Source organism: Corvus brachyrhynchos, unplaced genomic scaffold (genome assembly GCF_000691975.1).
Source record: "Corvus brachyrhynchos isolate BGI_N302 unplaced genomic scaffold, ASM69197v1 scaffold26, whole genome shotgun sequence".
NCBI classification, from domain to species: domain Eukaryota; kingdom Metazoa; phylum Chordata; class Aves; order Passeriformes; family Corvidae; genus Corvus; species Corvus brachyrhynchos.
The window spans coordinates 6,905,743-6,931,941 of record NW_008239324.1 but is presented as its reverse complement, the minus strand read 5'-3'; the positions used below and the strand labels follow the sequence as shown (position 1 = coordinate 6,931,941).

The 26,199-nt window shown below is 38.0% G+C and overlaps 1 protein-coding gene across 1 annotated transcript in view; it reads left to right on the top strand.

The window, feature by feature from the left end:
• SMPD3 (sphingomyelin phosphodiesterase 3) overlaps window positions 1-26,199 on the top strand; it is a 74,390-nt gene that overhangs the window by 14,860 nt on the left and 33,331 nt on the right. Inside the window, exon 2 of the mRNA XM_017741014.1 lies at window positions 24,705-26,198. Within this exon, the coding sequence (XP_017596503.1) occupies window positions 24,994-26,198 (1,205 nt within the window). The 5' untranslated portion in view covers window positions 24,705-24,993. The remainder of the gene's footprint in view (window positions 1-24,704; window position 26,199) is intronic.

The window sequence follows — 26,199 nt, the reverse complement described above, 5'->3', positions numbered from 1 at the left end:
GGGACCTAGAAATTAAAATTTAAATGTAACTAAGATACTAATGCATCTGAGTCCTGTCAACCACTGGTTCTTTCTGGGAGTGTTTTTTTGAGGTGGCAGCTAAAGCTTCACATATTTAAGCCTTTGTAGTGAATCAGGCTCAGTGTAGCTGTTCTTGACATCTGCAAGCACTGTGTTAATGAGGCTAAAGTATAGAAAGGTGGATGAGAGCAGAAAATCTAATTAGGAGCTGCTGCATAACAGCTGTTACATCAAAACATAGCGCAGCTACAGGAACAATACGCAGATGAGGGACACTAATTTTGTATGATAAATGTATATTTTGTGTGTGATGTACATGATTGCCTGTCTTGGATGTATGTCTGCTATAGTCTGTCTTGGAATGCCTCATTTGCATAGTAAACTACTTCCCTGTGACTCCATATGAAGAAGGAATTCCTTGAGCAATTGAGGCTGGCTCCTTATTTATCTACAAAATTGACTGTGAAAGTCATGGGAGTTGTAATTCTGACTTAACAAAGATTTTCATAGCCTCAATCCTTTCCTGTAAGACCTTATGAAATAATTAAGCTGAGGGAAAGGATCTGGAGCTATAGGTTACTGAAACTTACGCTTTCCATATTTTTAAAGAATTCCTTGAACTGATTATATTTTTCAGGTTGTAGCCTGGTGGGGTTGTGTACTGATCAACGTGTAAATGTAATGAACTTTTCCCTTGAAAATATCCATAATCATGTATCAACTTCGCAGAATTTTTCTTGTAAGAAAAGAGGCCTTTACCTTACACCCTCACTTTTGGATTTCTGTTGGTCTTTTAGCAGCTAAATTGCATAATGCCAAATTCTGCAGCTGGAACTAGAATGAAACTTCTGTTGCCCCACAAAATGACCACTTGACATTATTCTTGAATGCCTGCTGATACCATATTAAAAAGAACTCTGCTATTATGTTTGTGACCCAGCTTGGAGCAAAACTGTTTTTCAAAAAAATTCATTTACTTATATTAGCTAATGAACTAAGCAGGCCTCAAATGTAATATGTTTGTAAAACAATATGTATAAATTTACTCTCTAGAGAGAGTAATGCGACTTTTCCAGCTATGTTAATGGGTGGGAAGAGCCAGGAAACAGTGGGACATGGCAGCTAGATGAGTCTTGTGTACCTGAAATAAAACCGAAATTTTAGCCCTAACAAGTGGTTAAAGCAAAGCTTTTTGATTGTGAATCACAGGAAATCAGCTCACAGAGGATACTTTAATCGTGCATTGTCAGGGAGAGCACCTGGAAACATGATTTAAGTGGTAACTCTATGTATGGCATCTACCTACCTTGCACTGCACAAGAAATGAGCTTAGTATGCTGATGCGTAAGTGAGGACATGCCTCTGAATTAAACCCATCAGATTGTCTGAATGCAGAAATTAACCACCTGATTGAAAGTGTGCCTCATAAATATTAACTCTAACTGCATTGGGAAAATAGAAAGCAGATTACAACATCTAGTTAATAAACAGATGCCTTCTCTTTAGCATGTGTTACCCCTTATCCACTCCCGTTTTCTTCAGGAATGTTTTCAGGAGATTGGCACTTGACTTTTCCTGTAGTGGATTAGTTTGTCTAACAAAGACCAGAAGCTTCGGGTTTGCAGCTCGATCGTAGCATGTGATCGTGAGCTAATCTTCATATGCTGAGCAGATTCCAGCTTCAGTCCTGAAAGATGTGCTTAAAATGGAGATTGTACATTCCCAAATAAGCCTTGATTTGCAGAGTGAAAGGGAAAATCACAGGCAAAGAATGGGCTAAAATGTAAACCGGAGCTGGGCACAGTTGATTATAATCCAGGGCTGGCAGGAGGGATTATAGTAAAAATATTACCAGCCATGTAACACTGGCAATGGGGGTCTCTCATAGGAATCTCTTTGAATATTTAAAGTCAGTGCAGCAGATCTGTGTGATTAGGACTTCCCAAGATGGTAGTGAAGTCTGTTGAGTATCCCCATGCAATTCTAAAATCTAAGAATAAAATAGAGCTTGCTTAATTACTGCCCAAGCAAAAAAGCTAGAGTTGAACTGTATGTCTGAGAAAAAAAATATTAATTAAGACCTCTATAATATGCTTATAATTCTGCTATCAGGGGAAAGTGATTCTGAGTTTTGCTATGAGGCTGCCTGACAGGGCTCAGTGCTGCTCGTTTCCTTGCTTTTGCTGTTAGGAAAGCTGATTGAGTCAGCCCTCCTAGCAGATCTTGACAAAAATGAAAAATCCCTAAACTGAATATCATATATTAATGATTGTGCTGGTAAGGAGATAGCTGTACTTTATGAAGCTCTAAATTCTTCAAATTATTATGTTTATTTTTGAGAAGCATTGTTTTAATGCCAGTGCTTAAAATTTCATTTTGGTAATGTTGGTTGTCACAGTATTTGGAAATTTTGTACAATTGTCACTCTTTAATGCTATTGGACATGTTTAGCTGTGAAGAGTGTACTGACTTTATTATAAAATTAAAATAATGGTAATACAGCTCATCCTGAAAAAATCAATATACAACAGTCTCAACATAATCCATTGACACCTGGGTAGGTTTGGTCCTAACATATAAGTATTTCAGTGTGTTTGATATTGATAGAATTGTTTATAACATAAATTTATTAACCTGGAGATTCATATAGCAACCTATCAAAATATACATCAATAGCTAAATTAAATATGAATTATTGTAGTGGAGATAGAAGAAAATAAGTAATGAAAAAATGGTGGCAGTGAAAGCAATATTAAATTTGGATGGGAGAACTGATGAGTTAAAAGAATGCAGACCACAAGGTGATCAAGGTAAGGAGATGAGCAGTTCAAGTGCAATCACATACAGTGTCTTTTCCACAAAAAGAATAACCAATACATAAGAGATGTTATTAGACATTCTCTGCTTTGTTTAGGGATTTTCTAAAACACCTCATCTTGAATGCACAGAAAGTGGAAGTCTATGCTGGTGACCTTCGCAAAAAAAAAAAAAAAAAGAGAGAAACATTTGATCTGAAAGCTCTTCTCAGAAGGTTTTGTTTCACTATCTGTTATGGTGTGAGCTAGAAAAAGTGGAAGTCTTTGCTGGGGACCTTCGAAAAAAAAAAAAAAAAAGAGAGAAACATTTGATCTGAAAGCTCTTCTCAGAAGGTTTTGTTTCACTATCTGTTATGGTGTGAGCTATGAAGGATGGCCTCTGCTGTGGGGTTTTTCTCCTTTATGTTACAGTTTTTTTCTTATACTCTTGTAGTTTTATTTTCCTTGAAGCTTAATGCTGTGCAAGTGTTTGCAGGCACAGATGGACATCCAGGCATGCAGGGTTCAGTAATAACAAATAATAATAGCATTTTACCTCTTCTGTCTGTACTGTGATGGCAACATGTGTTCCATTAGCGCTCTGATTGCAGTGCTCTTGTCAAGATTCCTAGTTTTTGCTGCTGGATTCCAAAAGCACTTGATCAATTGATCTTGGAAAGTGCTGAGCTTTTTCCCAAAACTCATACTTTGCTATCAGCAGGTGAAATTTTTAGCAGTTTGATTCTATCTGTAAGTAGAGGTGGATGAATCAATAAATGTTTAATGATTTTTATTGAACTAGGGAATCAGGAATATATATGTAAAATAAATTTCCTCTTTCTGCAGTATTTGTTTGTAAAATTAGATGAATAATACAAGGATCTCAATAGGACACTGGGTGCTTTCCTTGCAGTCAGTAACTAAAAGTATATTTTTTTACTTTCTGGAAAACTTCCTGTACTGTATGCTCTGCACTTACTCAATTTTTAAACTTGTGTATGGATAGGTGGCTTGTACTACGTGAATCACAGGTTATTTCTTTGTATTTTAACAGTGTATTTTAAATATGTTTGTAATAGCACTTTTTTTTCATATATAACCACGTGCCTGATTCTACCTATAGCATCACCCTAATATAAGATACAGAAAAGGAGAACAAATATGATAGAAAAAGCCAGTGAATTTTTGAAATTTCCAAAATGTGAAAGGCTATTAGTAAATGGTGTGAGACCCTGGTTCACATCTAGAGTTGCAATGTGACAGTTCCAAACTTCACAGCTGGTGCTTATCTGTATTTCTGACAGAGCAAAGCCTGGACTTCAGAAACACATACTGCAATAATTCAAGTGTTATTTAGTTTATATATGCATTAATGAAGACCCTTTGCAGTTGGAGTCATTGCTTTGCAATCCTTTTAAGGAGAACTGTGAGCTTGCTGGTTCTCTGATCTTTATCCTATCCCAGCCGATTAGAGTAAGTGTGGTTGGGTAAATGATAGCAAAAGCCTGCCAGCAGCCTTAAATAAGAATTGCCCCAATTATAAACAGAGAAGAGTTGTGACAAGGGTGTATTTGGGAGAATTCTGTTGTTACACCTTTGTCTGGGGATAGGAAGTAGGGACCTCCCATCTCTGTGTTTAGGTGCTGCTGCTTTAGTAAACTCTTTCCTCTGTCCAAAATAGGGGATTTTGCTTCCTCCTTGCCTATTTCTCTGAGTGATTTTACTGTCTTCTGCTGCATTTTGGAATTGTTTAGATTAATATTTTATGGGCAGTGTTGTTTTCTGGAGAGGTTTAGGTTAAAATTTCCTTGATCCTGTAAAGGACAAAAAGCTAGCTGACCATGTTGATAGATCAGTGGGGGAAGTAGGGAAAGCAAACAAATCATTAGATAAATGACCGTTGTGGGCTGATACAAGAGTATTTAAATAAGAGATGCTTAGAGGAGATTGTTTGAAAAGATAATGATGGAAGCTCTGTGAACCCTGCAAAGCAAAGACAGAGTCTTATTTAAGTTACTGACTTCTAAGGAGATCAGAAAATCCCACCTTCAATGCTGTGTGGGTGAAATTCTTAATTACAAGAAGCTTGTTGCTCTTTCTGTAGAGGAGAAACAAAGGACTGACTTGTAGTATTGGAAAAGTCAGAGCTGTAACACTAACTCACTTCCCTGGTGGCTTTCTATTAAAGACATTTTTAAAGGCATTTGAGCACCAAACTGTTCATTTGCCTTTGTAAAATCCCTCATGTGAAAGCAAGGGTAATTTAGAAAGGCTTATCATTTGGAAGACCTTTGATAACACTTCATACTGGTTCCACAGTTCCAGGACAAACAATCTTAATTAACTCTTAATAGCAACCTGCTTACAAACCCACCTCGTGCTTTCTCAAATGCACTCTTAATAGTAATGCCATAGTGAATGTTTGGATACCTGATGTGGATCCCAGAAAAGGATGAGATGTAAGCAGTGTACCCTGAAAGAGGTGCCTTGCAAAGAGCAGTGCTTCAGATCCTTTTTAATTGTTACACCAATGTGTATTAACTTTTCCAGAATGCATCTCCATATTTATTGCAAACTGGATTTGGTGCTGGTGCTTTCCTTCATGTTTCCTTGCTAGCTTATTCCTAGCTTCTAAACCATGTTGCCTCGGATCCCTGCTGGAGTTATTTGTTTTCTTGGCATCACAACTTAGTGGTGGTTTTGTGTAGTCAGGGTTGTCTATCAGGTTGAATGTTTTTCCCAGTCTTGAGCTGCCCATTACCACTTAACTTCCATGAAGGTTATTCACCAGAATATGCACAGGAACAAATGCTACTCCTGGGGGTACAAACAAATGCTACTCCTGGGGTACAAACTCAGTCTCCTAGTACAAAATCTAGCATTGTTCCCTTATACTGGATACCATGTGAGGGGTCCCTGTGAGGCCAGTCCCTAGCTGCCATCCTGGTGGGGCAGTGAAACACAGTTGTTGCTGCAAAAAGATGTAAAACCTTTGAGGACAAGATGTAGATCATAACAATAGTGATGGAGAGTGCTCTTCAGGTACTTATCAAATACCCATCTCCACACAAAAATACATCTTGGTGACTGTTTTTAGGATCATCACATCCAGTGAAATATCAGGGTTTTCTGTGTTTTCTGGATTTCATTTATTTTCAATAATCATACTTATGCTGCTGCAGATCTTGGGGAGAGATGCTGTGTTTATGCCTTTGTTTAATGGTAAAACTAGCTTAACATGCTGATTTCAGTGCTTGTTAACACAAACTGCATTTGAAAATGGTAATTTTCCTTTAATGAATCTGCGTTAATGGGGCTAAAACTTGCTTGATAGCTGCATGACATTTTAAAGAATTTTGTGATTTTTGTATGCCATGTGGCATCAGTTTACAGTACTTGGTGTCCTTTTTAAGGCATGCAAGACTAGAAGGGACCATCTGGGTTATCAAATACAAAGCCTCACAATTTCAGGCAAACAGAGAGAAACAGACCTGATGCAGAAAGACCTACAGAGTATTTTCTTTCAAGTATCCTCCCTTGCCAAATACAGTAAAGTCATTCCCAAAACCTTACAACAAAGTAAAAAATATTTTTAATTAAGAAGAAAGAAAACTACTGTGTCAGGTTTTATCAAGGCCAAGAAGAAAAGCTGAAGTGTAATGAATTGCAAGCAAGTTGGGAGAAAAGAGAGAGCACTTAGAATTAACTGAGAACAAGATTCAGAAAACTTGCAAATTTTTCCAGTTTACTTATTGCCAACTGCATTTCTAAAAGCAAAAATGAGCACTACTTGGCACACAGGTTGTGTATAAACCTCTTACCAATTTGGAAGGGATACCAAAGCTATTGAAGAATGTCTGTCCAAAGCACAACTAACTGTGATTCAGAGATACAAGGAACATTTCATTTTATAGTATAAATTATCTTTATGTTCGAGAGGAATGTAAACTAACAATTATGAATAGATAGTCCAGTAATGCAGCTATTCATTGTAAGCAACTTTTAGTGGGTTGATTTCAAGTTAATTTTGAAAAAACAACATCTTTTGTTCAGAGAAAGGAACTGCATGTGTTACCATAACATTATGCAGATCAGCTCCCATTACAGTAGCATTTATTTTAATAGGAGGAGGTTTTCCTGCTGTGAGGGGGACAGGCAGTTGTTTAGTTCCTTCATGAGTGCAATTCTTGTTTCTGTCTTAGTGTCTCTTGAAAGACATATCCTTTTTTTCTGTATCTGTGAGACAATGAACAGGTGTATGTATACTTAATGTATCTGGAGTTTCTTAAACCACAGGGGCATGTACTATATTGAATTAATCTCCAGAAGAGATTTACACAAGGGAAATTCCTTCTCCCTTGCCCTTTCTCCTTCTCTGCACACAGAAGAGAGAGATATTAAGTATTTTTTATTCTTTGCATATTATCAGTGATTACTTTAAATTCTTTTTTGTTGCCTTTAGGAAGGTTTTGTATAATAAAAATAATGTAATACTATGAAGAAGAGTGAACTGGCAGTGTTAAACATACACCACAGTGAATCCACCAGTTCTTTCCTACAGCCTTTACATGTGTGATGATAAAATAGCTTAACAGTTCTGCTGATCAATATTAATATATGCAAATACATCCAGGAATGTTGATGCACACCTACATGCTCATCAGTTCGTATAGAAGACATCTTTGGTGAGTAAAGTCAGGAGCGTGGTTAGCGTGGTACAAAGTTAAGCTCTCTCTTGAGGACAAATTTTGTGGTGCTCCTGATTGTTTTTTGACAGGTGTCCCAGCTCCTGCCTGTGACCAACTCCTCTAGCTCTTATTTAGATATAGTTTAGGAAGAACTTTCTTACTTTGATTAGAAATTTTGCCTGACAGAGATTGAAAGGTATATTTCCATGTGTCATGTTTAATTTATATAGTACCCATACTTATTTAACTTGCAATAGTAACAAATTATCTAAAGACTTTTAAAGGGCCTTTTTAAATATACTAATATAAAGTTAGAACAGTAGGAAGGAAAGTTATTAAATAACATTGTAGATGGAGACAAATTTTGATTAGAATAATTTAGGTTATCTCATGCTTCCCTAAAGTCAGTGACAGAACACACATTCCAGAATGTTAAAAGAGGTAGCAATTAAAAAATAAAGCAGAATAAATAACAAAAATGCAAATAAATTTTAAAAAATCCCTGTGTATTTCTCCAGTGTTTGTGGAGCTCTGATTTTTCCTTCTTGATGCAGAACATTTCTGTCAAGATAGGTTCTTTCCTAAGCCTTGCAAAGAAATAGATTCAGATCTATTTCATCTCTCATGCACTGTAACCTCTGTACTGGTAGGGGTTTTTGCCTACATCTACATCTGGTTTAAAAACTGTCCTGTTGGAGAAAAATTCTGGTTGGCATTTCCAGTGCAAGCACTTAAAACAACGAATCTGATAAACAATGCACACTGCTGAACATAAAAAAAATGCTGAAGAGCATTTAACACTGAATTTCTGAGTGATATTGTCTTTCCTGTGAAAGCAGCAATATCCTGCTGGTTAAATACGGAGCATTACTGCTTTGTTGGGAGCTTCTTGCATTATTTTTATGAATATAATATTGCTTGCTTCTTTTTTGTTGTTTCACATTGTTTCACGTTGCTTTGCTATTTGCATGCAAAGGGTTACCTCTTGCTAAGTTCCCCTCTTCTGTCTACAGGAGATGAGGAGTAGCTTTCAAGAATCCCTTTGACATCATTTAGTAGATTGTACTGAGTGCTAATGGTGCTTTAAATTTTATCTTCATTATCTCAGGGTGTGATACTAAATATGAGCTGAGCAATTTCAGCACACTCAGGCTGAACAAACCTTCTCTGGTTAAAAATCCCAGAAATGACTGAGAAGCACCTTTGGGTGGTCAGAGCCCTCTCCCTAGGAGATAATGAGGCTGGGATAAGTTGACTCTAAAATTTATGTTTTCCCTCAGTAGGATAGAGAAAAAATTTGGAAGAATTAATTTATTTTAATTCCTTCTTCTATTTACTATATTCCCACGTGCAATTAGATAGAATTAATTTTGGAAGAGTCATTCTGGATCTCTGCATTTGCACAATGGTCTCCACTCTTTTGGTAGCTGCACTGCCAGCTGGTTGCCTTTGCTGAGAAACTGGTGAATGGGGCTCAGTTACCAGGGGCATTATGAATCAAGGGATGATGCAATTCTGCCTCAAGGGTGTGATCTTTCTGGGAATGCATTTCTAAGACCTCAAAGATTTCAGGCTGAAAGGTGAAGATTGCCCTACAAGAGACAAAGCCTAGCTGAAGGAATATGAGAAATAATTGTAGCTCTTATTTAGCAGCAGGTAGCTGCCTGCATGAATCTGATCTTTCCCTCAGTCCTTAGGTCACTGGAAGTGATGCTCTTTCATCTGTTTCTAATGACAATTCGCTGGAGGATGCATTGTGGGTCTTTACAGTGAATAATATATGAATATGCCAAATGCTTCCAAGTGGTACTTTGGGGTATGTGTATTTATTTGTTTTGTCAGAACTTGTTTTGGAGGGTGGGTGGGAGAAGGAAATAAATGCACAATGAAGTAGGTAACTGTGTATGTCTTTAATGGGAAATAGTTATGCCTGCTATGAGCTGCTGCTCTCGGTATGAGCCTTCTCTATGATCCAAGCATAGCATCTGTCTTCCCTGTATTCTGCATTTGCACTGACATAATGATTCTGAACTTGGGATCAATAAGATGAGAGAATTAGTCATTATATATGAGTATTGTGTTCTTTCCCAGGGAATTTAATCAGTAACACCATACACAATTAGTTTGAGCAAATCTAAGCAGGGTACAGTGGGATCAGGAGCAAGAATATATTCTTAACAGTCAGGCAAGATCTATATTAACTATTCAGATTAAAATTAGAATTTGAATTAAAATTCAAGTGATACCCATTTGCCTTTAATGAATTTCTTGGAAATAATCACCACTGAAGTACATATTTAGCCCTTTCATTAGCCTCTAAAAGAATGCCTCTAAGTGTTGCTCCTTGGCTGAGATGTTAATATGCTAGTCATGCTGATGACCTGTTCACAAAAGCTGAATTACCAGCTGCACTTGCATTGATCTACAGATGAAGAGTGCTATTTCAGAGCTGTGGTGCTCCCCAGCCACAACTGTATGCAGTTATTTGAGTGATAATACAACAAACATTAATTATGTTGATGAAAATTCCTCCATTTTTAATATGATGAGTATAAAATATATGATTTTTTATATATGATGGGAAATCTTATACAATGAATAATAATTTTTCCATCAAAGGCACCAAAATAGAAAGTTACTGCACTCATTAAAGATTATAGTGTGAAGGGGTGAGACACAGGGCAAGAAATTGAGTGATCTCAGTGGGGAGAGCTGCATGAATAGCATTGCACAGCTGATTGTTGCCTCAGAAAATAAAATTGCCTATTTTCAGAGGACAGCATCTCTTCTGATATGCTGACTAGCTGAGGTTCACAGCTCATGGGGCCATGATCAGGGAAGCGTCTCCCTAACAAAATATGCCTAAATCCAAGGTCTTTCACAGCACAGAGCTCAAGCAGGTAGGGCAGCTTGGACTGGGAAATGGGGCAGTGAATCAGGAAGAGCATGCCAAAGTTCAAAACCTCCTGTCGGGGCAGGTGACAGATGCAGGAGCAGTAATGCACTTTGCTTTGTGTCTTTGCCCCAGCTCCTGCTGCTGGGAAGTTTCTGGATCACTGTGTGTGCTTGTGCTGTGCAGTGGGCAAGGAGGCAAAGGCAGGGTGGGGTCTGAACTGGGACCATGGATGACCCAGATGTCAGAAATGGTGAAGCATACCTCAAGGTTTGTGAATCAGTGCTTTGCCCTGTATTAGCTGCCATAACCTGTTCATTACTCTGGTCATGAAGTTTATCCTCCATACAATAGAAGATGATAATGCAAGTCATGTACACTTACAGTGTTGGGTTACTGTGGAGAGGTCACCCTTTGTTCTGGCCTGACAGTCCAGTTAATAGCAATGATGAAATTAACTGTCTCTTCAAGATGAAAGCTAGTGACAAGACACATCTCTGGTTCCTTCCTGTAACATTTTTCTGCAATTTAGCATGTCTTGAAGGTAGGGTTTTAAGCCTAAAAGCAGGTAGAAGTGCTATGTTGAAAGCAGACATAAGCTGTATAAAGACAAATAAGCAGAAACAAGGTGCATTAGCCATACTCACATGTTTGTGAGCATTAAAAGAAAACTGTGAAACAGAAAATGTTAGGCAGAGTTAAAAAGAAAGGCACGTTGCAAGATTTGGGCTTCCTTCTGTGTGAAGTATTTTGTTGGTGGTTAGTTTTTTCTTGTATAGTTATACCTAACCTGTTCCTGTTGGGGGAATTTCCATAAAGTAGTAGTAATAATAATAATAATAATTCAGTTATACTCCCCAAATATAAAGAAATATATATAATTCAAAGGATTTTTTTAAAGAAAAAAGGATGTGGTCACAGCTCACGGGGAAATAGAAATGAGGACAAATATGTCCAATACCTAGTAAATCACTAAAAACTAGGGCAAATAGCTTTATATCATAAAGCAAAACAGTTGAGTCACACATCCTGTGTCATGATTACTTTTAGTACTTGATGGGAAAGTTTCCTAGATTATCCATTTATAAATAAGGTTTATTTTCATTGAATTACAGTGTAAAGTCTGTCCTAGCCTCACCATATGAAACTGAAATTGCAGTAGTTAAACCTCATCAGCTTCCAGCCTCCGTGTATGAGGCACAGTATCAAATAATCCTCAACTGTTCCTCATACAGTATTACTCAAGTCCTTTACTCTGAGATTTATCTTAAAATATATTACTGGTACTGATGAGTATTTATCTGCTTTTTCAACCATACTGTTACAAAACATATCCCAAGATTACAAAAGAAGGTAATCTCCTGAGCCCCAGTGGGAAGGTTGCTTAGAAGGTCCGTGAATGGGTAGAAAAAAAGAAAAAAAGTTTAAAAAAAATTAAATTATTTTCAGAAACTTTCCTTCAGAAAGCAAATAAACCTTTGAGTCATTTAAACTTTTCAAATATTATACTAAGCACACCACAGTAAAGAAATGGTTTTGGTTGATCTCTGTCCTATAAAATAATCAGCATCTGTGCTTCTTGGAGTATTTCAGAGTTTGAAGTTCCTGATCTTTTTTCCTCTACCAAGTCAAGTTTTCCTTTGAAGTACTTTTTCCACATGGCTATTGCCACAAATAGATAATGTGAGTTTCTTTAGAGACTGACACTGATTGTAGCTGATTTTGGCATTCTTGAGAAGCCACAGCTACAATCTGAGAAAGGGTTAGACCTGGCTGAATTGCTTGTTGCAAATCTGTTGTGTGGATTTGTGGGTTGAGCCATTGTAGGTGGACTTGGTGAAGAACTTTAAAAATAGGCTCCTAACTTAACATACACTGGGAACTGTGAAGTATTTTACATAAAAATGTCATGTATAAATATGTGTTACATAACTCCAGCAAGCAGCTGTAATGTAGCTGGGGGAATGCAAAGAGCTTCTGAGGGGCCTAGGACAGGGAGCAGCCCACAGCTTGCCTGGAGAGATCAATGTTAATTACAAAAGTAGTTGTTTCCTCAAAACTTGTTTGTCTGAGTTCTTGCAATTGAAAAGAGGGATGAATGTGATAAAACAAAGCAGCTATTTGGTTTCCAAGAAATATTCACAAACATAGAATTAGTGCTTTCATTTGTTGTTGTTCTGCTTTGTTTGTTTTCAGATAATGCTGCAGCATAGAAAATACTGGGTTGTAGAAAATGGAAAATCAGTAAACCTGCATTTAAGTTACAGTTGACTTCAAAGAACATCTTTGATTCTGTAGGAGTGGGTTTGGAACTGAAGTGAATTTGCTTTGAATTTACTTAGCTTCTATTCATGCCTTCCTTTCTTCTGTTAGTTGCTTGTAATGTCATTTATGCATGTACAATACAGCAGTGTATATAAAAACATGGTATAACAGTGACATAATTAATATGCCAAGCAGCACATGAAAGCACCTTGACAGGTTTATGGTTTACCAACACTGGTTTTACAATATTAGGCTGGAGCTCTCCAGCTGCCTTACGTGAGTTGTTTACTCAGTCTCTCATAATGCTGAAAATCAAGTTGTTATCAGCTGAGTGAGCAGCAAAGTGTTACCACTTTCAATGCTTACCAGTTGGGCATCTTTGCCTTAGTGAGCCAGTTATAATTTTCAATTAGTTTAAGGATAATAAATTCAGAGAGCAGTTTTGATCTCAGCTACAAAATTACTTGTTTGAATGCATAAAACAGTTCGAGATACAAAGGAAAAATTATTCATACATAGGAAAAAAAAAAACCCAGAACACAAACTTTTCAAAATTTAGTAGAAGAGTTTTTTGTCTTTGGAAAGTTGAAATGACTGGATCTTCCATGTAGTGGCCTTACAGCTTTTGGCCAGTAGTATTGTCCATCAAGACAGATCAAGAACCCTTTTAAGCAGGATGAACAGTGTAATCAGCTGGTAGTACCTGTGCTCAGTGTTCTGGGCCAGTTCAGTGATCTCAGCCCAGGCCCTGACCAGCCTGATAACACTTACTACAAAATGCAGCAGCAGTATTTAGGGGCTTGGTGGTTGTTTTGGCTGTCGGGCTTCAGGGTGAATGAATGTGGCTTGTAAATTAAAGCCTTCTGTTCCCTAGGAGAAGGTGATTAATTTTAGAGTAACTGTAGAATGTGGATGGTGCTGTTCCCCAGGTATCTCTGTGATAGCACTCTGCTGCTCATAGCTAAGGCAGTTATGTCTCCTGATCATATTGCAAGTTGTTGTTCTTTTGGTGTGAAAGGTTTGCTGTTTAATTCTGTAGACATAAGTAATTTCTTGTCACCTGTAGCCAAGGCACAGTGGAATTGGAAGTTCTGCTGTGTTTGCTGTACAATATAGTTTTATGTCACTTACATGAGGCCTCAGGTCTCTTGATTTAGCAGCTTAACACCTGTCAGATTCATATAACAAAATCAGAATAAAAATTAATGTTCTCTTTTGTGAATTCCCTTCACTAGAGGTAATCCAAAAGCTTTATGTCTTCAGTTTTGCTGGTGCATTTACTGCACGTAACAATAATTATATGAGATAAAAATCTACTGTACTTTGACTCCTGTTGATAGTGAAGCTCATTACACCCCCATTATAATTATTACCCTCTTTATGTATACCTCGTTAAACACTTCAAAAGCTGGCATCCAGGGGATGCTGTTTTAAGAAACTATTTAAGTGATTGGGATGATTTATGTAAGATACTAACAGTATGTTCCTTCTACATCACTTCAAATCTTACAAAATTTGGGGTGCATAATAATCAGAATTATACAAATAATGTTATTCTGTCTAACAGTTCTCTGACACTTTCCCAGTATGCATTTGCTTCACTAATGCAAATTTGTCTCTGGGAGCAGTCCTACTAAAGGCAATGTAGGAGTAAAAGCCATGGCCAACAAAGGGTATCTCTACCTGCAATACTCAAGTAAATGTATGTCCTGAAAAGTGTAGCACAGACTAGGGGCATCCAGCAGATGCAGAAATGCAACTAATAGCTAATAAGGATAATTAAAAAAAGAAACCCAAACATTTGTGTTTTATCAGTGAAGCTGTACCATTCAAGACATGGACTCTTGGCTCTTGGTATGTGACAATTTCAGCTGTGTAGTGGGGATCAGATAACCCAAAGCCACAGGGATTACCAGTATCAGAAATATTTCTTTTCACAATTTACACCTTTTTCCTTGGCATTTCTTTGCTACATGCAGGATATAATGCAAACTTAGTCTGAAATATGATTTTCATTTCAGTGCTGAAGAGCTTCACTTCCAAGAACACAGCATTCAATATATGAAAGCCTGCTTTTCTATTAAAGACAATTGAATTTTTAGAAATGTATTTCTGCTCTGCAAAATGACTCTTAAAAATTGAATTCTGAAGTGAATCATAGGGCAAAATGAGTTTATTTAATAGCAGGACAAGACTATGCTGCTTTGGAAAATGTAGTGAAAGTCTCTACAGTTTAGGCATTGCTATTGACAATTCTTCTGTGTGGATGCTGTACTGTTTAGCAGTTGCATAAACCTAATAATTTACACAGATATTTTACATGTCTCTTTGAAAATAATGGACTGCACAGTTAGTCCAAAGAATGAAACAAACTTGACAAATACATCAATGCAGGTCTTGTGAAACCAAACCCTTATTTTACTTGCTGTGGTAGAATCGGTTGTGCAGCATTTACTAAAACCACCCTTTTTAAAATAAGTTTGTTTCTTGCACTGTGAATATGCACCAGAGATGTGGTAAAAAAAAAAAAAAAAAAGGGTTTTCTGACCATATTTGGACCAAATTTTAATGCACTCCCATTTTTTACCCCCCTGAAACAGCAGTATATATCAGTGGTATCTTCTTGCTGAACCATTCTAACAGTAAAGCTTACCTGAGTGGGTAAAAGCAGCAATAAGATCTAGAATGTTTGCTTTGCATCCTGAAACTAATACTGATATCAATTTGTTTATACTGGAGATGGGTCCAGGCCTATTTTGGAGTCATCGCTTCTGATTCTCTACAGTTTTGTTATTTGGACTGAGATCTGATTTAACTTGTTTTATATTCTAGTATATGAAAATAGTATGCAGGGAAAGCCATGCATGAAAATCTAATCTGGAAATACCACGCGTTCGTGCGCACAGCTTCTGGTTATTTATTAAGGAGCAGCTGTCTCAATTAAAGATTTTATTTTTGGTCGCAATAAAAAACTTGTAACAGTTTGACTCAGTAGACATTTTTAAAAGCATATTAAATATTTAAACAAATTTTGTTCTGCTGATGGCTAAGAGAAGCATCTGGTGTACCTCATTTGTTGGTGATCACATAAGAGCACTGAAGAGGGTCTTTTTAGATGTAAACACTCTGTCCCTCTTGCTCCTTCTGGATATAGCAAACTTACTGATTTCATTCTAGCTCCAAGAGTGAAAGAAAATGGGGTGTAAAATGAACTATCTGTAGATAGCCCTGATCTTTACAAATACACTTAATAACAGAAAAAACCACATACATTTACTGTATTTTTAAGGAAAATAAAAGCCCACGGAATAGTGAGGTGAACTTTGTATCCATATATGCATACCCCACTAAAGTAGCTGCTCATTTTCACTCATTCCTGGCTTTTATCCTTTTAGATTTTTGTCAGATTCTATTACTGGATTATGCTACTCTCTTGATTTGGAAGTGGTAGAATGCTGGGTATTCAGCATAGCTTCTCTTGTTTCTTTTCTAAACATGGACTACTTTGATTAACAACAACACAGTTTGATATTTCAGGTGTGTTATGGATTAAGTATATATTTTGTCTACTACAAAAAATGAGATTACCTTTTAGTCTTGTTTTTCCACAGAGCTACAAAAACTTCTGGCTCAGAAATAAGATTCCCCTCTCCTTATTCCACCTCAAATTTTGTGTTCACTTTTTCCTACCAAGTTCTTTCCCAACTGATGCACAAAAGCAGTGATGTCTGAAAGAGTAGAAATCTCTGATATCTGGAACCTGAAATGTTGAAAGTGTCCAGGCATAAGCCAGGATCTGTTCTGCCAGCAGAAAATATGGGAGACTCTTGAGCAATTTAGTGTAGAATGCCAGAAACCTGGTTCTTATCAGGCAATGTCAGCAGACTTCAAAGGATGCTTTGTGACTGAACATTGCTTCCTGTGCTGTAACAGTGAGGCATCCAGAACAGACTGAGCATATTCCCAGTTTGTTAGGACATCTTGGAAGGCAAAGAGGAAGGATCAGCATTTTCTGTGTAATGCAATGGTTAATAAAAAGTGAAGGAAGATTTAGGATGAGTGAGAAACATATTGCAATCCTTCTGTTTTGCATTCTTGTGAGAGTTAAAAAGATTTTTTTTAAGAATGCCATTTTGGTGGCAAACACGTTTCAAAAAAACGGTGCAGGGTTGTGGTGTTCCACCCTGAAGGGAAGGGAAGCCCCCAAGATTTGTAGATGTCCGTGGTTGAAAAGGAACTGCAAATGTCAGAGGCTTTTAAAAGAACAGTTTTATTGGCAAATTATACACTTGGCATGGAAATTGGTATTTTAGTCCCTTATCTTCTCATGTAAACATAGTGGTGGATTTTGAATAAAGGGTAAGGTGAAAGAGAGAGGGAGAGAAAGAAAGATCACCAGTGCTGCCTCCAGCATTGATCCAGGATGTGCACACCTGGGCTTTGTGGAGGTATGTTTTTATAGATAAGTTTTCCCCACCCTGGAGGCAGCTTTCTCACTTTCTGTGCAGGCGGTTACAATGTGCAGTTCATTCTTCTTGGCCTATCTGGAAATGGGTCAGAGTCCCTTGGGGGTCAGGGGTGGTCGTGTTTTCCTCCTACTGACCCGGCCTTTGGTCCATGTCTGCTTCTTGACCTCAATCCTGTGGCTGTGCTATGTTGTGCTTATTCCCAGGACCCAGAACAAGGATATTTGTCCCAGAAAAGTTCTGCCCTACCTCCCTTGTGGCCCCTTCTCCAGCCCCATCCCATTGTTTCTCACAGCATGTCCTTGCCAGCACTCTCTGTTGGCTCTTCGGCTCTCTGGCCATCAGTGGTTGAGATGTGCAATCAGCCCCTTGTCCCAGGTCTTCTGCAAGGGTGTCTCTACAAACGTGTAGCAGCAGTGTGTGCAGTGAGTAAGCAGATTCTTGGCATGGGTCTTATTAGGGATCCCTGTTCTCCCAGAGCTGCCCAGCCTAACAAAGAGTAGCGTGTTACTCCGGAGTAGCCAGTGGAATTGTCATAGTTAGAACAAGTCATGAGGCTTCCGAGAATAAACCTGCCCAACATCTTCTCTCTGCTTTCTTAGGGGTAGTTTTAAGACAAGTCACCACACAGATTATGTGGTTTTAAATAATTTATTCTTGAGTATTTGACAGATTAGTAGCTTTGTAATATCTGAGCTAAATTTAGCTATGCTTTATGTAAAGATGGCAACAAGTATTCTTTTAGAGTGCTAAGTGATTGGATGGGATAATTAAAAAATCACATATTACTTTCTGCCTTCTTCTATGTCTCACTCTGTAAGAAGAAAATATGAGAGGATTGGCATACTTTAGTCTACCAGTGTATTACAATGAAACAAATTTACAAATAAGTAAACATAATATTTTTGCTTGAATTTGCTATCACATTTGAAAAGCTGCAGGTGTAGAGTCCTCAGGGTTGTTTTTTTTTGTTGGTATATTTTTTCATTTTGGAAAGAGAATTTTAATAGATGTATGTTTGGCTGTTTGAAAATATGCAACAAAAATACTCAGCCAATCTCGGAGCAATGTGACTGTAAAAAGCTTGAGTGTGAGTTCTTCCATTTTTGTCCAAGTGTCTTGACACAGTAGCAAGTTTTGGGGGAAAGACTCAGTATTTATGTGTGGAGTTTTGAGTAGTGCTGATGTTTTTATGATTACCACCATACAGTTAGGTCTCTGGGTCCTGGGGAAATACGCCTTTGTCAGTAGAGTTGGAAACACTTAAGGAGTCTAGTCTTGGGGTTTCCATGAAGACTTATCCAAGTTACAAATGCTCTGCTTTTCCAATTTTCCTTAAGTAGAACAGGAATAAACATACTTTAATTTTCTTTATAAGGGTACCTGTGTTTTAATTCAGTCACATTGTATTTTAATTTCCTTTATAAAGTATTTTGAGAATTGTAGGTAAGCATTTTTTGTAGAGGAACAGATATTTATTGGCAGGAATTTGTCTTGGATTTGCTATAGGTTAAGGTAACTTTTCTTTGGCACCTTTAAGAACAATTTCAACAGTATAAAAATATCCACTCTGGGGAAAAATGATTACTTTATACTTCTATTGAGCTGTCTTGGACTAACCAGAAGCCTGGAGGCTCAAAGTGCTGCTTGAAAAAGTACAGCTTTTCATTTTACAGGGAGTCTGTGCCCCCTGACAATTTATGGGCAAGGCATGGCTGCAGTCAGGCCTCTGTAGGATTTAGATGGTGAAAGATGAGTAGGAAAAATTTTATCTCCACTTCTGTCTTGTGCACCTAAAGCCAGTATTGTTCCATCTCACTGAGTTTTGTTAAACAAACCATCTACAAAGATCAGATTTATTTAGCCATTATTGAGTTACTCCAGCTCCTGTAAAATACAAGGCTAAAGCACACTAAAAGGTGATTTTGTAAATAGAGCCATTCTGTTTCTGTTGTATAAACAGAGCTTAGTGTCACAGATTCATACTTTTGTAGGCTACAGTTGTCTCACTACTGAAGTTCACCAAATAAGGTCTCAAAATAGAGAATGTTTAGCTTTCCAGGTGCTGAGTGAGATCACCAAGTGGTCAGATGAACTTTTTTTTTTGTCTAAATCTTGCCTGATAGCAAAGCTTTTCTGAAAACCTAGAGCTCTCTGTATTTGCTGTTATTTTCAGCCATCAATATGCTATTGATTCTACTTCTTACCAGTTCCCAAGGCCATAAATAGGAATAGATAATTTGGAAATATGTGATTGTCTCCTGTAGAAGAAGAGGCAGTTCTGTTGCTTAGGATTTTTTTGTATGAATTCTGAAGTAGTTACTCAAACAATGCACTCAAATTTACGTCTTAAAGTAATGTCCTTGGAGATCAGAACTGACATTGGTTGTTGTTACTTAGTTTGCATAACCACGATATTTTTAGAGGCATTTGTGGCATTGGCCCTTCTAAAATACAACAGAAACTGTCAGTCTGCTTCTATTTCCACTGAAATAAAAATAATTGAAGAAAGTTTATGGAGTCCAGATTTTTAGACGTGTCTTCATGCCCTCCAGTGAAGTAGAACTAAATGCCCTTGTAAAAAGTTCCCACATGGCTCATATTTGATTAGTTAGCTGATGTTCACAGGCTGGCAATGGTGCACTCACAGACAGCAACAGAATGCACAAAGCTTTGGAGGTATATTTTAGAATTTGGAGTTGGATTGGTGAAGTTTTCTGGGCTTGGGATAGGCCTCCAGGCAGCAATTAGTACAGCTGGTGTGTAAACATAGCATTCACTGCTGGGAGTGCCATTTGTATGTGCAAAGTAAAGAATAAACCTCTCTCCTAGGCTTGAGAGATGTGATGTGTCCCTTCTGTGTTAATGGCTCTGGATGTAAGTTTTAAGCAAGTGTAATCTGTTGTGTCAGGGTGGACTCAGTGTTGCTTGCAGGAATATGAAAGCTGGCTTATTTCTACAATAATAGCATTCAGCTTCAATTTTTCATCCATTTTGAAAGAAAGAATGGACAAAACTGTCATGTTTTTAATGCTTTTCAATGGATTGTAATTGTTTAGACTTCTTTTTAACCTGTGTTTCCACACATTAACATAATTGAATTTATATTTTTTATTAAGTTTAAAACATAGCCCAATTTATTTAGGTAGCAGAAGGTGTGTGGGTATGGTTTTTGGCCTAGGAATATGATCTGGGACTACCAAATTCAGATGACTTGCTTTTGGCCCACATAACTGTAAAGCTCAGAGCAAGTTTTATGGTGTGATCATAAACAAATTTTCAGCACTTTGAGAGAAAAGCTCCCATTTGTGGTGAGGTGGTACATAGGGCACCAGACCAGCCCAGTTTCTCTGCAGCTGCAGCCAATCTTTTCTCATATGAAGGGGATGACTCCCACTCACACTGTCCTTTTGGTGACCAGAGGTACCGTGGTCACTATTGATCCAGCTCCACCAGGCTGGGCTCCAGCACTGAATGACCAATGGACTCCTAGCCCTGGTTCAGGTCCCTTAAACTGCCCAGGCTGTGGTTGCTAGCAGCACCATATCTCCTTCAATGTATAGCTTTTAGAGAAATTCAGAGAGAGGCATTACTGAGATTCCAAGGACTCCTTTCGAAAATTTAGCCCAAGTACTTGATACCTCCTTGTTTTGAACAGAGATTGCATTATCACAAGTCTACTCCCTAAATATGCCAGCGGCTTGAGCAGCTCCCTGAACTTGTTGGGGTGCTTGGGGTTTTTTTTCTGCAGACATGTACTTAACTGCTGACATCACTGGTATTCAGTGAGACTTGTAACTTCACACTTCTTAATATTTTATTTTTCACAGGTTAGTTCAATTAAGTTGGACATCTTGTTTATACTGGCTTCTTGCCTGATGGCAGCCTATGGACAGAAGAGACAAGCTGCAGAGCAGCATGGCAGAATTTGATTACCTTCTCTAGAAAGAAGGGAGAGAGCTTAGGCAGAAACTGGTAAATGAACGTTGCAATGGCAAGTCTGCAAAAACATTTTCCTCCTTCCCTTCTCATCCTGCCAAATCCTTAGTTTGAATGGTTCTGCTTTATTCATCAGTATGAGTGATTCACCAAATTCAGCTCCTCATACCAAAGAGGATCCATGTTTTTACTGGTTTTGCTAAGATTTTCCTAAGCTGTAAATTGTTATTGATTTAAGTGGAAGTTAAGGTGAGCCAATAAGTTCTACTTAAATTCCTTTAGCCTGCATTGTGAATTCCTTCATGGAATGAGTCCCGCCAGGATGACAGGATTTCAGTTAAAACAGGCTGTGAAGTGATCACAAGGGAACAAGAGAAGATCTTCATTAGAGCCACTGACCCCTTGAGATAGCTGCATCTCTGTAATTACAGTCAGGTAATCAAGCATGGAAAGCAGTTCATGTGGTTTTGGCCTTTTGGAGTAGGTTTTTTTTTCCAGAAGGTTAGTTAGCTGTTGAACTAGACTCTAATTAAAAGCATGCATAAGAATAATCAGGGGAAAAACACTGAATAAAGGAAGGAAGATTTTATGAAGTGTGTCTGGGAGGAAAACCAGATGAGAACAACGAGGAAAGCAAAAATTAAGTTGTGGTTTGTCTTATAAGCCTGCATGATGTGAGAGCCTGAGTGAGAATTCCCTCAGTTATCTCAGATCTTCATTTCACCTGTGCTCAGTTACAAACTCTAATTTTTGCTGTTTCACATGGTGTAGTGGGACCATTTTTGTAAGATTTTTTTTTCTCTGATTCAAACGACAATGGCAATAAGGAAATCCAGAAACAAAAAACCAGCCTAAATGATCTGCTTTCCTAGAATTCATTTTTAGATAAATATTGCTACAGCTTTCAATGGAGACCAACTGTCAGGATTCAAGAGAAACTAGTTTTAATGAATATATGTAAATTATTATGTGAAGTTCCCCATAGGGTAACTTTCCAAATCAGTTAGTCACTTCAGCAGTTTTATTCAATTTTTAAAGAAATAACTGTTCTGCCAGTGATTTACTTACAGTTTTAAAAAGACAGTTGATATTACTATCACCTTTGAAGAAATTGTAGTTGTCTGAATTTGAAAGTGTATTTTAGTTTCTAAGCAAAAGGAAGTTAAAACTTTTCTGACCATTTCTAGACTGTTCTCATAACCTTATTATTGCAAGATTTGTTGTTGTCCTTCTGTTTCTCTTATCACTTGTTGACTTGTATTGTCCTTTATTTAGTTTGCAAGCGATGCTGGAGCTAGAAGCATCTCTTTTGATCTATGATGTCTCTAGCATACCTCTGGGCATAATTATAATCATAAAAATCTTTGAAACCTTTCTGCTTGATGTCTTGTTATCACTAAAGTTGAGATGTTCTATACTGCCACTATAAAAAAAAAAATTAAATAAAGTCTATTTTTAGCCTTCAAACACTCACAAAGTAATAAAAACAATGAAACAAGACTGCAGTTTACGTCTTTGTAGCATACAAAAATATCTGTTTCATTGCAATATCTTAAATTCTCCCTTAATCTCTCAAACCCCTATGAATAAAGCATTGGATTACCAAGTAATACCCTTCATCACAAGGAATTAGGCACTTTAGCTTTAGGCTCCATCTAAACCGTTGCATTAGGAGAGATGTTACTGACGTCATGCTTCCAAGTTCCTGTTGACTCACATGGTGCCTTCCCTCACCCTTTAAGATTTTGTTGAGATAAAATCTGTCTCTCATGATACTCTTAATTTTCTTTTTTTGGATGTCTTTGAGGCACTGGCATGCACAGGATTTTCTAGCAAGGAGTAGGAAACTTAGTTCCTGTTTGTGCAAGTGCCAGTGAGTCTGCAACAGAGCTTTGACAAGTTTGTGATTGCCTTAATCTGTAAGTTTAATGAGTCAGAATAATAATTTTCTTGCAAGAAGAGGGTTTTTAATTAAGACCTTGATGTGTCTATGTCTTCTGTCTGCAATATGCAATAATTTAAAGGACATCCAGCTAATGATTCCCTCTTCCCTTTTGTCCAGCTATTATATTTTAAAACTTGCTGTGGTATCAGAGTTTTTGTACTTCTGTGTCATGAGTTGTGGGAATTCTATTAGAATTTATGGAACAAAATGCATGGAATACAAGTGTGTACTCAAATCATTATTGCCTCCTCACTTCAGCAGGCTGGCACTGAGGAATGCTGCTGGCACCTGGTCAAAAACTCTCCTGATTTTGAAAGATACTCTCCCTTTTTAAGGCAGAGGAAGTGTAGGAGTCTCCAATGTGGTCTTGAACCGTAATTCAGCCTTTAGTGTTTACAAAGAATCACATTAGTGCTAAAAGTTGTTAAAACAAATCTCAGTCCGAACCAATTTGCTTCATGACATGGGCTGTGCAATCTTATCCCATGAAAAGAATTGTGATTGCATTAATTTTTCTTTCATTTTTACAAATACACACGATAGTATGTTGGATCTACAGTAAGCATGAATTCCTTTTACGTAGTATGTCCCCATAATCTGGATAATTGCTTTTGTGAAGCTGTTTTAGTTGGGTATTTCATGGCTTGCTGGACAGCTTTATCTTGTAGATTTATCTTGTAGATTTTTGATACTGCAGTCCATAACAGAACTGGCAAGAGTTGTGTTGAATTGACTTTTTTAAATTTTTTTTTTTTACTTCAGCACATCACCAAGCAGGCATTGACTGCTCTATCTACAAAACTGTCACTTGATGTCATGTTCCCCAGGGATTTGTAATATCCTGTCACCATATACTCAAGAAAACACCTATAGGAGACCTAACTAGGCAATTTTTATGGATCCATTGTGCTTCTGCATTTTTTCTGGTGTGTTATTTTAAAATAGTAAAAGTCAAATTAACCTTATATTCTGCAACACTACTACACCTTTCACTAGGAAGGTAGTTAGCCTGAAAGTTGAAATACAAGGTTTGCAGTCTGTCCTCACTTCACAGATCCCAAACACAATGTTCTGTTTACCCTTGGCACTGCTGTAAACAAGAATCTTTCTGGTCTGCTGAGTGATTATGTAAATAGGGCTTTTATAAAGCATTTTAAGCACCCAGTAGAACAGAGTAACTTCTTTAGATTTTTTCTTTTCTAATGGTAATTACATAATTGGAGAGGTTTTGGGTTATTTTTTTCTATCTGATATGTAGATGCCAGAGTCTCCTATGAGCATTTTAACTGAAGAACCCTAAAAATCATTCAGGAAAACAAATCTCCCAGGCTCCCCGCTATTATCAGCATCCCAAAATGCCTTTGGCAATGAGTAAATGCCGAACATTTGTTATTTGGCACTTGACTTGTCCCTTATTTCTTTGAACTCAAACATGTTGCATAAGATTGGTAAAATTATGCTAAGCTAATAATTGAAACAAACCGAAAAACCCCCAAATCCTCCCTTGATCCAATCTTTCCAATTTCCATCTAAATACACTATATATATACATTATCTATATAATATACATAATATATTATATAATACATTATATAATAGGCCTTTAATTGTTGTGAGAAAAACGCAATCTGCTTTAAACTTCCAGTAAGTGTTACTTAAGCTTCCAATATGTTTTGTCTTTTGTTTCTACAGATTTCTGTTTTGCCTCTGGAGAGTTTCATTATGGCAGCCCCCAGTGAACAATGACATCCTTTGACAAATACAGATGCCAAAAAGCCAGACGAAAACAGTGGCCTTGTTTCATTTTTACTCCAACACAGTGAAATGGTGCTCTTAAAATTTTGTTATTGACTCTCACTGGAAAAAAAACAAACTCCTGACTGGACCTTTCTTCCCTGACCCCTCTCCCAGTGTTCTTATGGATGCTTGACAGAGTGACATCATGTAGTAGGCCCTGAAGTGTTGTCATAACTGAGTTGCAATGGTTTTATACACTTCTCCATTTCCCAACAGCTTTCTGTCAGTTCTGCATTCTTTTTCTTGGGGCCTGATTTTCCCATGTTACTGGCTAGCAGACAGGCTCGTGGGCTCTTTTGTTCCCACCACCTATGAAAAACGTCAAAGAGCAGATGACCCATGCTATTTTCATGCACTCTGCATCATTATTACCACTCCCATCTACTTGGCACTCTTGGTAGCCTCTCTTCCTTTTGCTCTGATTGGCTTCTTGCTCTGGTCCCCGCTCCAGTCAGCCAGAAGGCCCTATATCTACTCCAGACTGAAAGACAAGAACCATGCCAATGGAGCCACACTGCTCACTGAATGGAAGGCTGCAGGGAGTGGGAAAAGCTTCTGCTTTGGCAGTGCCAATGTTTGTCTGCTGCCCGATTCTCTGGCAAGATTTAATAACATTTTCAACACACAGGCCAGGGCTAAAGAGATTGGCCGGAGGATCCGGAATGGGGCAAGCAGGCCACAGATTAAAATATACATAGATTCTCCTACCAACACCTCCATCAGTGCAGCGAGTTTCAGCAGCCTGGTCTCCCCCCAGGCTGGAGATAACCGTACCGTTAATGCTGGCATCAAAAGGACAACATCAATGGAGTATAAAGGAGACAATTGTGGCTCAAACAACGGCGAGGAGAGCAGAGAAGATAAAGGCGGAAGTGGAGAGCCACACGAGGGAGAAGAAAACACTTGCATTGTCCGTATCAATGGAGAGGAGAATGGCCACATGTCAGACACGGAAACAGACACCATCAATGGCCAGGCTCGTGCCAGCGGCCCAGCAGAGCCCTCACTGGAAGGTGATGCAGAGATCTCGAAAACACCAAACCACAAACAGAAGGAAGGAGATTCTGGGAGTTTAGATAGCTGCTCTGCCTCACGAGAGTCCCTAGTCAAAGTGCGTGTTGGAGATGGTACAGTGGACCAGAGCACTGTCAACAACAAGCTCCTCTACAAAGCTTCAATCATGAAGAAGACTTCAGTGCGGAAAAAGAAACACACAGATGAGACCTTTGATCATGAGATCTCTGCTTTCTTCCCTGCCAACCTGGACTTTCTGTGCTTGCAGGAAGTGTTTGACAAAAGAGCTGCAGAGAAATTGAAAGAGCAGCTCCATCACTATTTTGAATACATTGTCTATGATGTTGGGGTCTACAGCTGCCATGGCTGCTGTAGG